Source organism: Ixodes scapularis, unplaced genomic scaffold (genome assembly GCF_016920785.2).
Source record: "Ixodes scapularis isolate PalLabHiFi unplaced genomic scaffold, ASM1692078v2 PGA_scaffold10__122_contigs__length_95168666, whole genome shotgun sequence".
NCBI lineage: Eukaryota > Metazoa > Arthropoda > Arachnida > Ixodida > Ixodidae > Ixodes > Ixodes scapularis.
The window spans coordinates 68,035,817-68,050,514 of NW_024609836.1; the positions used below are offsets into that span (position 1 = coordinate 68,035,817).

Consider the following 14,698-nt stretch of genomic DNA (forward strand, 5'->3'; position numbering starts at 1 on the left):
AGAACAGACACACACATAGTAGTGCAGCAAAAATGCACCTTGCAAAGGCAGAGCACAAAACTCGCATTCACACAAACTTCCACACAAAGCGTGCAGCTGATCCACCCATACTCTATAAACTATCAATTGATTACAGGCATTTGAAAGATCTAGTTTTTTTTTTGTTTTTTTTTTACTTCAATCTTTTTTTAAAAGTGCGGGTGTTCCTAAACGACTTATGGCAAAAAAGAAAAAAAAAAAATACTACAGACTACAAAAGCTTGTTGCAGTTGTGAATCTCGCAAACGAGAGATTTGTAGAGACTTCTGCACCAACAATTTAGAAACACCCAAAGAAAAAAACACCTCCCATCCTATGAACAAAAAGCGTGCAATTTTTCTGTGTAATGTGCAACTCATGCTCTTCAGTGTGCAAAACATGCTTTAGCAAGTGCACAGTAAGAGATTCAAGGCGTGAATGAAATGTGTTTTTACCCTGCTTATGACACGTGGCTAGAAGAGAAGAAAAGAACACAAGAATCTTATGTATACTTGCTTTGCAGGACTGATCTAGCAGTACATTTTCATGTTCAATAGATCACACATCAAGGACCCTTCGCTACACGACGGCACCAAGTGGAACCAAAAGATTGGGACAAAGCCGTCTGCTGTGACTGGTCAATGGCGTCGCGCTGACCAATCGCAGCTGACGGCACTGTCCCGATCCCTTGGTCCTCCTGGAAGTGGATATATGATAGTGCCAAAAGAAAATAATTTCATTTATCTGCTCTGGGTGGCTGGCTAGCAGACGCTCACGCGTAGGGGCCATTGCCTTTCTGCCTAGCCTTGCGAGTCACCCAGCGCACCCTTGCTTCGCAAATACAAACTATTATTATTATTATTATTATTACTGACACCAAGGTATGATAACTGTCAATGCACAAGCCCAATATAAGCAGCCGTTTAAGAAAGAGGTGTCACAGCACAGTGCAGAAAACTGTCCTTGCGAAAACATTCAGCAACTGATTCAATGATACCTTTCAGTCAATTTCTAGAGAATACATTGACATCCTATAGTTCATGATACTCATTTCAGATGTGGAACAAAAAGTTGAAACAATGAGACCAGCACCGCATGCAACCCTTTCAGGAGTCCGACGTAGTGCATCCGCTGAGCCCACTCAGAGACCACCAAACACCTCCATCTCACTTTCCCCTTAACATGCTGTAATGCATTCCAGAGACTGGAGAGCAGTGCACACTCTCCACCCCTCAGGCTGTAACTTGTTTGCTACGACTGAACTAGTGTTTTAGAGGTATATTCTACCGCATCAAGAGGAACAAAAGACAGTCTTGAAATGGTTGCCAGCACCTCTGAGAAATCAGACTTCCCCAAAGCACACGCCTGCCTCCATTCCCCACCACCGGCTGTGGCACATACTTCGAGTACCGTTTCCTCTAGCTTCTATCCTTTATGATTGTCTTCCATAAACAAGCAAGAGGTACCTAGATGCATATTTTGCAGTTTGATAGATAAGGCATTCCATGGGTTCCCCAAAGCACCCCCATGAGTTCCCCTAATTCCCTTGGCCGTCCCTAAGTAAAGTGCCTTTCCAGTTCAAGCGCTATCTTAGCAGATCCGAGCCACCCACATATGCATAACTATGCACCAAGCACTCCCTAGTACGAGTGTCATCGTTTACAATATCTGTAGGCTTCTGCACCGTCTTGTCACATCAATGCATCAACCCCTGCAGCACTCAAACATTGCAACGCTTCATTACAGTGCCACAATTCACCAGAGGGCTTCTTCGCAGGGCAGCACAAATGCGCGCTGGAGACAAACAAGTACCCCCCGCAGTGCGCGACAGGTTCAAAGAATGTGTGTGGACAGCCTGGGCAATGCTACATAGCAGTGCCGAGGAAACAACATATCGAGGATTGCAGAGGAGAGCAAACGAAACAAGGTGATGCGTTGGCCGCTACAGTGAACTCGGCGCGAATCGGCAGTGCAATTGTTGGCGTAAAACGACGAGGTACGTTAAAAATGTATGACTAAAAGGTGAGGAACCATCTGAATGAGGTTGCAAGGCCCTTTGTGGCTGCAAGTTCAATCTTGAGTAGCCACCACTTTGTGCATATGAAAGACGTCTGCTACACAGGAGAACCGATGAGTTTTAGAGGGGCGGAATAGGTAGCATTTTGGTATTGTTAGAAAACTTAAAGACAAACCGAAGGTGAGGACAGATGAGCCCCATTGTGTCTTTTTTTCTTGTTTGTTAAGTTTCAAAAGTTGCCGGAAACCATGAAGTTTAGAAAAGACGTAGAAGGCGGCCGCCCCACAAGACACAAAAGTTTTCAGGCGAAAAAAAAAAAAAGAACCTAAGAGGCTCGATTTTCTCTGAAAAATTATGAGAAGCAAGTGATTGTATTATCAAGATTTTTTATCCCCTTTTCCCTTACATTCTTAACACCCTCAAAGTGACTCAGAAACTGTGAGCCTGTAAAGTTTTTTTAGGTTAGGGATGGCCAAGCTTACTGCTGCAATCATCCTAGCTGATCACTTGAAAGCAAGGGGAATCCTTGTCGTCGCATGTCCATTCTGCAAAACGAAAACTGCCTTCTTTCTGACCCTTGTCCTCTCTGGTACTAGACCAAATCAGTCGACTTCCTAGTCAGCCGAAACACTGCTAACGTACAAGACCACATGTTCCTTTGTCAGGGGTGCGGCAGCTCAAAGCAAAGGTGCAGTACAGGAGAAGCAGCAACAGCAGAAGCAGCAGCAAAGGCAAGAGAACGAACGAAAAGAAAGCGAAGCCCTGTGCAAGTGACAAGGAGACATCACACAGAGGATGCCCCAATCTCTGCCCCCATCCAATCCCGGCGTCCAGGACTCACCATGAGACCTTCCTCGGCCGGAGATATCTCAAAGTGGCGGCTCTGCGCTCGAGACACACAAACGCCAGAAGAAGCTTACACTCCTGAAATCCTGCTTCCAGTGGACCTCGCCTAATTACTCATTGCAAAATTGCCTATTTGCCCCCTCCCCTCCTCTTGCTGGCTCGTTCAAACAACACCAAGGATCAGTGCACCTTTGTTTCTTTATTTCTCATGTTAGTTTTTGAAAGCACTATACGGTATACACTATACTCCGTTCACCCCTAACCGCCGAATTCAGAAACCTCACTCAAACTACACTCAAACTGAAGGGCCCCTCCACTTCCTCGAGGAAGGCTCAAAGGCCGGCGCTGGCCAATCGCGACGGCGGATCCGTCCTCGCGATTGGCCAGCGCCGGCTCGCGCCTTCCTCGAGGAAGTGGAGGGGCCCTTCAGTTTGAGTGTAGCTTTAGTGAGGTTTCTGAATTCCGCTGTAAGCTGACAGTACGGAGGGAGTTACGTGCTCACGGGACCAATCAACAGCCTCCATTTTATCACCTGGCCAGGCTCTCTATGTGTGGATATTGATTTATTTATTTATTTAAAGTGACCCACAAACAGTTTCACGCCTCCTTAGTAGTGCACTTAGCAATGTCAGACAGTAGTCAAATTGTTTGCGCACCAAACAACCGAACAACGGGCGGGAACATGATCTTATGGCGAAAAATGGACGCATGACTGATCCAACTTCCACCATATTGTCAACTTCGGGGTGAACAAACTGTGGTCTATGCTGGTTCATGAAAATTTATGTTAGTTCATGAAAGCACCTACCTATGTATTATATATAATTTAACCATACATGATTTTTGTAATTATGCTAGGCTAATTTGTGTGCTTTGGCTTCTTGTCTACCACAAGGAATTGTGTTTCATCGTGTGCTACCTTCTATAAATTCAAGAACTCTGAAAAAAAATGTATTCCTATTAAAATATTAAGAAGTGAGGGAATGCAACATAAATAAGTGCACTGCAATTGTATACAAGAGTTGGCAGTGCGCTCTATCCATACTGTACGAGGTTTTCTTTTTTTTTTTTTTAAGCTTAACAGATTTGTTTAAAAGAAGCTGTGAAAGCCACACTTATGCAGTTTGTATAGGCGAGTTACACGGCCAGGGGGACATAATATATTGGGCTAATCGTAATGATCAGTCGGCTAATTAAGTCAAATTTGTTAATGAACTTTTTAAATATAAAAATAGACATATGGCTCCAGTTAGAAACTTGCTGAGCGTCAATGAAAAGCACTAAATCAAATCTTTTTAGAAATATATAACGTGAAGCTAGCATTTCACGGCGTTCCGTAAAAAATTGCTCCATTTGGACGCGTTTCTAGGTTTCAGTTTCTTATCGGAGCGCATCTCTGCGCCTGCGGTACCGCTCCCCAGTGGCTGAGATGTGCAACACACGCGATTCCAACTTCCTTCCATTCTACGAGGGAGGCGAGGGGGTGACTTCCTGCCGCGACCACCAGGGAGCAGGACCGTGGGCGCAAAGATGTGCTCCGATAAGAAACCGAAACCTAGGAACACGTCCAAACCGAGCGTTTTTTCAGAATGCCGTAAAATTCTGCCCCTATCCTAAATCTTCCTAAAAGAGTGGATTTAGTGGTTTTTGATGGTGCTTAACAAGTTTCTAATTGGAGCCATATGTCTATTTTTTCTAATTAAGAAGTTAATAAATGATTTCTAATTAGCCGACTGGTCATAACCATTAGCCCCCCTGTATTATGTCCCCCTGGGCCGTATAACTCCTCTGCACAAACCGGATAAGTATAGCTTTCATGGATTTGTTTAAACAAATCTATAAAGCTTAAAAAACCACACCCTGTATACATGCTCCTAAGCAGATTAATGCAAACACCATTTTCTTCTGCTCCTGCTATTTATAAGGTCCAAACAAAACACTTCATATGAACCCCAAAGAATGAATTGCCATAAGCAGGGACCCCTGTGTATTGCAATAAATTGGTGCTAATTAAAGATATCTTCATACTTGTTTTTTTTTTTTGCTTTTCTTTTGTAAGCACAAATTTATTTTAGTTTTTCTTTAATTTCTGTATATATGCAAATTTTGGTACAGCTCTTTTGTATATTAGCCTGTACACAACTTTTGTTTGTCCTAATTTACAATTTTTCATAAAGCCAAACTACTAGTTGTTAAAATTGTGCTCCAATTTGCAAGACTTGTTGCTTAAATTGTTGGAATAAAACTAAGACTGGGAATACGAGCTGGGCCCCAAATCTGAGATTTGTTTCTCCAGAGTTTTGAGGGAGATAAACAACTAACCTCCTTGAAGTCTAGTTTCTATCATCAGCATGTGCTTACTAAGTTTTCCACTTAGTAATACCTTTCTCCGGAATAATTTTCTGTAAGCCTTGTGAAACATCGTCAAGAGGTAGCAACCCAACAGCCGAAAGCATAGAAGAATGATGGTGTCATTCTTACAAAAGTCGACAAATTTAAATGTAATAGTAATACTGCTATGATCGCAGGTAGTTTTAAAATTCTGAAATTTGTGTGAAACATGAAGGAAGCTCACGTCAACCAAACTTAACCGCAAACTTGACGATTTTAGAAAGTGCAACATGATGAAACTTTACTAAATGGGGTAGGAATAAACATACAAACTTGAAGGGGGTTTTTTGGTTTTTTTTCCTAAATCACAAGGGCTAGTGCATGAGCAAAGCCAGTAGCAATAAAATCACTGCTTTGCAAAGGGTAATTACATGCAGTGTACAAAAACAAACACAAAAAGCAGGAAATACCCTTTAAGTCATAGGGGTCAATGCACCAAAAGATTCGAAGCAATGCCATTAGTAAAATTAGACTAAAAAGAGCAGGAAATACAACAGTTGAAACTGTTAAAAATAGCTCACCTGCATTAATAAAGCAGGATAAGTAGAAAATATGTACACATCACTCTAATTAGTGTTAAGTTATAAATCTAAAAAAAAAAACATTCATAGAGCAAGTTCAGAATAAGAAGCAGAAGTAGTTAGCATGGCTTGGCAGAACTGTAGTTATAAAAAAAGAGATGTCTAAGTAAAGGGTAGCAGTTAGCAATAAGAAAAGCAGTGGAAATAACCATTTTAATAGAAGAATGTGGTGCTTCTGAACATTCCAATCTTACCGAATGCCATAAAAAATACTACACATAACCTCTTGACAAACTGCTGTAATTAGCCCATCGAGCTCAAACAAAGTAAATGTTATGCAAGGTTGTGTGACATGGTCACATGCTAAAAAAATGCTAGGCAATTTTATGTCCTGCATCACTAATGGCCAGTCATTAACACCAGCCCATTACAATGATAAAATAATTCGTAGCATAATTTTTCCCATCATATTTCTTTGCCTTTTCAGACCTTGCTCACATCTCAATTGCGGCCTATCCTTGAAGGAGTTCTACCCCCGATTTAGAAGATCAAGGAAGCCACAGAAATGTATCTAATGCAGCTGACTCTCAGGGATCATCACAAACCAGGAGTTAGCATTGCAGTTTTCATTGTGCAAGCAGTACATGTTATTAATACTTTAGTGTCAAGAACCCCAAGTTGAAGATAAAGTCTCCCAAAATCCATAGGAACGAAATTGAAGACCCACCTTTCGATCTCGTCTGTCTATACTTGCCACTTGGCCGGTTGCGATCAGCAATTTGTTTGGATGAACGGCAAGGCTGGAAGGGATGGCGAAATATTTGCTTCTCATCAAAACACAATTCCTTCATGATGCTCGATAGAATCCATTCCATTTGTCACATTGTTCAATGATCGCAGCACCAAACTAGTATTTCCTACGAATTTATAAAAATGGTGATGCTGCTACTTCTCTGCCACAGAGTATAAAGACGTTATTCATACACAAAGGTACTAAAATTAAAGAGGAAGGGTTGCTTATTGTTCTATGATGCACACAATGCAGTTTTTCTTTTCGTCTTCTTCCCTTTCCTACTCGTATTCAAATTTTATTTATGTACTCTGGGTTTGCCAAAGAATAACAGAAAGAAACGGGATTAAAAAAAAAGTCTCACAAAATGAGGCAATGCCTAAGCAAAAGCTTCAAAGGCCCCCGCAATAAATTTTGGACAAGATAGAGAAGCATGTGTTGGAAGTGACCTCGTAAAACTTAGTACCTTGGAGGTTTTTTTTTGTTTTGTTTTTTAATTTGCAACATCTTAGGAGTTGTAGGCAGATTGATACAACAAGAAAAAGCGAAAAAATTCTCCCTGTAAAGAACCTGCAAAAATAAAATTGTTTACAGCGCATCCCTTGTGATTTTGGGTATCCAGAGCATTACTCCTTTACAAAAATATGATTAAAATAAAAAAATCTGGCCCTACGTCTTTTGACACGTTGGAAAAAAAAGAGAGGGCGAGAGGCGGGTACCACTTGATGTCGTCGGAGTGTCCCAGGTAGTGCCTCTGGATTTGGTCCTCGACGTTGTAGAGGACCACCACGGCAGCGATGAAATAGACCATCTCGCCCGTCGGAAGCAAGAACAGGTTCGCCCGGCAGTCCCTGCCCCGGTACCCGTATCTGGTTACAAGGTCAGGGAAGCACCGTGCGCCAGACATGCTCGGGAAAACCGCCACAGAAAAAAAACTTGGTCGTGACGACAGACGCCTGCGTCTCGTAGCAAAGTGTGAGGCTTTATACCGGCACAACCACTTGATACCAAAACCTTTTTACAAAAAAAAAAAGTTAATAAAATGCAGGCTACTATGCTGATATTTTCACCATACTACCATTCCCAAATGCTTCATTCGGCCTCACAAGCTAACCACGACTTGTCTCTGCTACAACGAAAGCACAAAATGCAGAGGGACGAAAACAGATGCGTACAAACTGTACATGTCTGTTCTTGCCATCTTGCTTTTTTTTTTTATATTTTTTTTTACAATGTGTCTTGACGTGCTTGTGTAGTGGTAATGTCTGTGATATGGCAGAATCTCTTCAAATAGAATATTGAGGATCCAAGAAAAAGCATAAATCTTATCAGAACTTTGCTTTGTCACAAGTTCCCCTCATCAGAAGATTTCTTCATCTGATATTTCTAGTAATGTGCAAGAAGTGGATTTTGAGTTTGAAGCGAATTTGAAGCGAAGGGTGGTTTTGACCAAATATTTTATCAAACAGTTTCTCCAAGCTTTTCACTACAGCACACCATGCTAAAGCAAAAATTAAGCTGAACTTGTGAAAGTTTCTCCCAATCTTCCACTTGTCCGCTTCCAAGATCAATTAATTTTAACATAACTATATGAACCGTGGCATGCAAAGAAGAAACAAAAGAATAAAAACAAACAAAAGGAAGCACGAATGATGAACGCAGGCTGTGAAGACATTGCAGCTGCATAATCGAGGCTGGTTAGACTTGTTGAGTGCGCTTCTCACCAAGCAGCTGTGCACTGCGGGGAAGCGACACCCGCGAAGCCCGAGAGCTCTGCAGGTATTGCTTCCCCGCAGTGCACAAATGCTCGGCGAGAAGCGCACTCAACGGGGCTAACTCGCTGCGCAAACAAAAGTGCGAATAGCCTATTATTTGAAGCTATTCAAAATTCAAGTATTAGCACATCACTATAAATTTCTTTATTGAAAATTTCCTTATCAGAAATATACCTTATGAAAACTTCTACTTACCAGAGAGAACAAAAAAACCTCTTGCAAGACTTGGCCATAGTAAACATACTATTCGCTAAGTTCTGGCACTTATCCAAAACTTTCTATTTAGAAAGATTCTGCTATACAGGGTGCGCAGAGGTAAAGAAAAGCAACCATGGCCGAACTTGCGGGGGGAGTTTGTTGTTTCCGGTAGGCTACTGTTTTTGTTTGTTTTTGAAGACCCACAGTAAGCAGCGCATACTTTAGAAGTGTCACCACCGTAAACTTACAGCAGTACCTCCTGAAATTTACTTATGCGGGATTGACATGCTTTCCTGATCCCTTAAGTGCAAAGAAGGAGCACTTGCTGCTTAAAGAAATGACAAATATGCCAAAGCTATCGTGGGCGCATCTTCACGACTACCTACTCGAGCCGCCTCATCCGTATACCTGAAAACGACTTTAAACCTACAAGTTCTTAAACGCGTTCAACTACTTCGTGAATGGCAAGGCATCGGCGATAGGTTTCCCCGCAGGAACCAGCAACCAGGTCTTGGATTTAACAGAAAATCTTCCGAAAGCTTTTATCATGCTTCCTTCGGCGCAATGCGAGTCTGTCTAATGCGCAATTTTTAAATGTTTTGACTTGCTTGCTTCGGTATTCGGTTCCTTTCTTAGAGCACCATGTCACTTTGCACTTATAACATGTGCCGTAGTGACCCGGTTGGCACCTATCATTGCACACAGAAGGTCGGTCGATGCACCGCATCCTTGCGTTTGTTGCATTATGCCATGTGTCGGCAGCACGTCGAAGTAGGCTAGCACCGTCTGCCAATGCCATGCGTCCTGTGATTTCCTAGGCTCGGCGGTGTCGGTGGCGTCCCCCGTCACGAGATAATCGAAAGAACTTCACTCGTGACATTTTGTTTCTGCCAGTGCGCATCGGAAACTTTAAAGCACGACACTGGGCATTCCTGGGGCGTAACTCACGTGCAATCGCTCTCCAGGGAAGAAAAAGTCGTTGCACACCCGCCCAAACACTAGGTGAACATGAGAGAACCGGAAGTATCCCTTTCCCAATGTCATGGCAGCCGAAGACGGCACCGAACACCCTGCATACCATCAGAATTCATAGGCAACACCCCCAGTTGCTGCAAAAGAAGAAAAGATGCCTCCCCTCGTGACCCCATGGCATGCAGTCACCGACGGGTGAAGGATACACCCACTCCAGCTTGAGCCTCTGATGTGGGGCGCTGTTCACCTTGGTGAGGCTGTAGTCGTGCAGCTGGTCACTTGGAATGTGCATCACAATGGGACGACCTCGCAGAAACATTCGCACTGTCCCTTCCTCTGCGGTGATGAACAGCAAAACAGACACTCGCTGTAATTCATACAAGTTGCGACAAACCACAGGGCTTCCTGAGTCACTAAAGATGCCCGAATGAAGAAATGGCTGCTTACAATAGCATGGAGGCTATTGAATTCCATTAATAATGGCCAACCATTATGTATAAAATCTCAAACCTCAATCGACCAGGTTAAAATCGACATTCCTATTTTTCCTTGAGCATCTGACTGAACGAGACTTTCTGACTATATTCTTTTTCCTGCTCGAAATATCCAGAAATATATTTTAAAATTTGGAAGTTGGAACCCTGTCCCAAATCTTGTGATATCTAAAAAAAAAAAGAAAAAGCCTACCATTTATTACTTTAAAACTGTATTCATCCAAATGCATTTAGGACAAGCTTGCTCATCCTACAAGAATGTTCTCTAGCTGAAAATGTGCTTTAAGCACTCCTACGTATGCCCTCAAAGATTCATAAGGCAACCAAAAAATTCTCAAACTGAAACTAACCAAACCGACAATGAGCCCTAAATTTTTTCTTCTCCAACTTATACTAGAATACTATCATTATCTGACAATATTGAGCAGAGAAGCAATTACCTGAATTGAGCTGCGCATCCTTTGTACTGAAAAAGAAGAGCAAACACACACACTTCCTTGTTAGACGTTGCAAGGAGACTCGCAAGGTTCCTTAGCAATGGTAATGGTACTAAGGCACTGACACTATGCAGTCCTAATTGGTTGTATGGTGAACTACTATTACCCAAATCGGGATTGCCAGTAACTAGCACTGTTATAAACTATTATATAGTACTGGAAGCATAATACTGCAGTACTGTAGTACCATTTAAACCATCAGCTAGAGTCATGGTATTATGAGGATGAATGAATGTTGTACGTGCAAGCAACTCATGCATCAACTAAACCATGCTACTCAGGCAAAATGCAAGGCTAAACAAAGGCAGCCACAACTACTATGCCCATTGCTGAACTTTTCTTTACATGTTGCTCGAACTGGTTTTTAGCAAGGATTCCCTTTCCTCATCTAAAGAAACATTGAAGATAAAATTTTACTATACAATAAACTTTCTACACCACTGACAGATTACAAAGCACTATACGATGTATAAGAAGATAAGCTAAAAGTAACACTACTAACATCTACGCTACAGCATACTGCACAGGCAGAAAGCCTAACAGATAACTGGTAAAACTTACAACCAGTCAATCATTTTATGAGACAAGTCTTAAACCTCACGAAAAGGGTTAGACACTTCCAAGAAGAAATGGAAGACCCAAAGGATTCCCCAGGAAACTAGAAAAACCCACAAACACTCCAAAGACCACGAAAATTCACCCAAAAACCACCACCACCACTGAGGATGCATGCAAGGTCCCTCTGCACTCCGTGCTGGTGACCGCATAATTTAAAATCAACATGATTACAATATGCTCACATAATTTAATACATTATTTACCTATCTAATGACTGCTGGCCTTTCCTATGAGGAGTCATTTAGATATATACCGTAAAATCCCGAGAGATGCCCCACCCCAAAAATATAGTCCACCCCTTTGTTTGGCTTGATTTGCTAGACTTCTTTTAAACACAAAAAGATAGCCCACTCTTAGTAATACTAGTAGTGTTCGGATCAACGATGGCTTCGGCGTAATGTGGCTAGTTAGCTATGACGGGATAAAAGCAGACATTGCTGACTGAAAAGTACAGCCATCTTTGTTTCGTTGCCCCTCAGCACAATAACAAGCTTGGAAGGAATGCATGGCCTAAAACCAGCATTTTTTCAACTTTTCTCGGCTGTACACCGAAAGCCTAGCCCACTCCATATTTTCGCCCAATTTGCTCCTGATTTTAAGTGGGCTATCTCCCAGGATATTACGGTAATGACAAATCTTGCGTTCCAATGTGACCTTTCATGTCAGCTTCACTATAAAGTTCAACACAAGGTTTGACGTGATCTTGATGCAAGGTCAACACAAATGAAATACAATTTCTGATTGAGCTTCTATATGGCAAATTCCAACATGAATTTCAATGTCTGTCACGATAGACCCGCAATGTTAGCTACGACGTAAAACCAAACAAAAATGTTTTACCTAAAATTTCCCGAAAAACAGCATGTTATATACCCACAGTGCAGTCCAAATTATATATGCCACATACACATACTAAGATTAGCACCAATTGTGATTTGGGTATCAGTGCCGATTCCCTCCTGACATATGGCACGGCTCCAAAGTATGGCTCAAGTTTTGCCGAAACAGAACTCTTCCTTAGCCTAACAATTGCCGGACACCTCGAACGTCTTCCCATTCCACGCGTCTCACTTTTTGAAAATACTCAGCCCAAAAAGGGTGAGCGAATTGGAGCCGACGGGAGTGGCGGCGTCGCCAGCACGGGGCGCAGAGAGGGACCGTCTCCTCGTTTTCCCAGGGCATGCCGTTGTTGGTTTACCCGTGTCTCAAGAGTGTTCCGGAGGCCGATCGCATGGGCAGATTATACAAGGACCCACTTACAATGCGTCTACAAAGGGAGGAAAGGCAGAGAATGGGCAAAAAAAGTAACGCAAAGACACACAAAATGCACGCCAATCAACTCGTCGGCGTCTCGTCTGCCATGCAAGATGCGCCGGTCGCAAACTCGGCGAGAAACGGAGTGAGAATGCAGCGTCGGGCTACAGTACCCCGAAGAAGTGGGAACCGTCATGCTGACTTGGCGTGTTGCACCGCTTTTGTTTGGCGAGCGGAACAGCACAACAGAGAGCAAACTGCTAATACCGATATTACTAGATTATTAATATCAGGTATGAGTACAGTGGAATCTCGTTAATTTGAACCCAATGGGCACCAGACCTCTGTTTGCATAATGCGAAGTTTGAATTACCGGGAGTTTCCTTCCTATGAACACTAACTACGGGACATGCGTGCTAGTTTGAATTATCTGCGAGTTCGAATTAAGAGAGTTTGAATCAACGAGATTCCACTCAACTGCTTTTAGGCGGCAGTTACTGAACACGCACGCAGAGGGGGGCATTGGGAGAGCAGCTGCTACATATAACTCAGTCTCAAAATGTCTTGCCTGCGGGAAAATTGTACTTAAGCTGAAACCTAAACTATATGTCACTTGTAAATCTGAGTAGACTTTTGCCGTTTTTATAAAAAAAGAAGTTACAGTTGAACCTCAGTTTAACGAAACCCGATTTTAAGAGTTTCCCGATTTAACGAACAAATTCGGATTCCCCGCGCAGCCTATCCCGAAGAATGTCTTTCTTGACTTTACGAAGTTCCCGATTTAACAAAATAATTAGGGGGTCCCGGTGACTTCACTAAATCGAGGTTCAACTGTATAAACGTGACGCTAGCCTATGACAAGATAGCATACTCGTGTTTTTAATTCCTAGCTTCATTTACTTCAACGAACTAATAAAAGCAAACGACAAAAACATTTAAATTGGATTTTCATCGATCACCAAACAAACCTTCGGTGCAATGCCAACGTCCCAATTTTAAGCGGTTAAAAATCATAAGGTTAAAGCGGAGTGAAAACAATTGGCCTTATTCGTAAATTGAATGGTGATCAATGCACTGAGACATGTCATTTACAAATAGGGCCAATAATCTGACAGTCCCATTTCACACTATAAATTCTATGTGCAGTATACCTTTTGCTGGTTTTTGAGACGCAAATTATACTATATAATTTTTTTTTAATATAGATCAAGGAAATATAAACAATCCATGATACACAACACCAAAAGCAGGAATCCAGTATTTAAAGGTTGTATGAAGTGGGACTGCCTTGCCACATTGACACAAAAAAAATATCAGTAGACATTTATTCCAACACAAATTCTTAAAATTAACAGAACTTCTAAAATAAAATGTGATAAAAAGAACAGATACATTAAAATCTAAAAAAAGAGGCAAACCTATTTTTTTAAAAAATGTTAAAATGTGGCAATATTGGAGCATGTTAGTGTAGCCCTGGTCCATGTCTCACCATTGAGACTAGTTTCAACACACAAAAGAAGTACTATGTTTCATAGTGACAAATTTCGTGGACCTCTCGAAACAGACAAAGTAGTCAAGTGAGACATAGACAAGTTAATGCTATCTACACACATAAATGCTTGCAGCTTCAATTTACCGTGTAAAAACTGTAACCAAGAAATGGGAAGCCCATTTGGCTCTCAAAAGTGTTAAAGCCGATTACGACAGCTGCATGCACCTTGTACGCAGATAAGATGCATTCAGACAGTGCAGGCTACCACCCAACGTGCAAAGATGGCAGTGTTAGCAGAGAGCAAGCAGGAAATAGATAATGTGAACTTGTGTGCTTGCTCAAACCAAGTTTTGCTGCAAACTGAAGCGAAAATTCAGCCATGTGTGATTGCGAGGGCGACATGAAAGCGTGATCAAGCTTAAAGGCCAGCCTACGTTACAATATTTAAAATCTTCGCTCTTTGCTCATAGGACCAAAACAGGCGTTAAACCAGGTGCCAACAACTGATAACAGAGCAACTGTTTTATTCAAAGGAGTTCACAGCAATTGCTTAGATGCAAAGGCTTGTAATGATGCAGGTTTGCTGTTAGAGCAATGAGCTGTGCAAAACAGAACAGTGAGGTTAATGAATGCATTGCAATAAAAGAGTTTTCAGATATAATACCAAAGTATTTTTTTCTGCGGGTATAAAGCACACAAGGATTTTCATCAAAACCTTGTGAAAAATTTGTAAACTCACTCAGCATTGAACTACAAAGGAAGATATAGCATAGCCTCGGTGGAAACCTACAAGTGCTACTTTTGCTTACAGAAGA

The 14,698-nt window shown here is 41.9% G+C and overlaps 1 protein-coding gene across 12 annotated transcripts in view; it reads right to left on the reverse strand.

Moving 5' to 3' along the window:
* Positions 1-14,698, reverse strand: part of LOC8033381 (echinoderm microtubule-associated protein-like 2) — a 120,909-nt gene that overhangs the window by 25,321 nt on the left and 80,890 nt on the right. For 2 of the 12 annotated variants that reach the window (XM_042288650.1, XM_042288653.1), the window contains exons 5-11: positions 12,336-12,404; positions 10,463-10,488; positions 9,735-9,864; positions 7,303-7,452; positions 6,521-6,593; positions 2,877-2,918; positions 474-491 (exon numbers count right to left, since the gene is read on the reverse strand). In XM_042288650.1, the coding sequence (XP_042144584.1) occupies positions 474-491; positions 2,877-2,918; positions 6,521-6,593; positions 7,303-7,452; positions 9,735-9,864; positions 10,463-10,488; positions 12,336-12,404 (508 nt within the window). The remainder of the gene's footprint in view (positions 1-473; positions 492-2,876; positions 2,919-6,520; positions 6,594-7,302; positions 7,453-9,734; positions 9,865-10,462; positions 10,489-12,335; positions 12,405-14,698) is intronic. The other 10 variants (XM_042288651.1, XM_042288655.1, XM_042288652.1 and 7 more) reach the window with 6 other exon arrangements.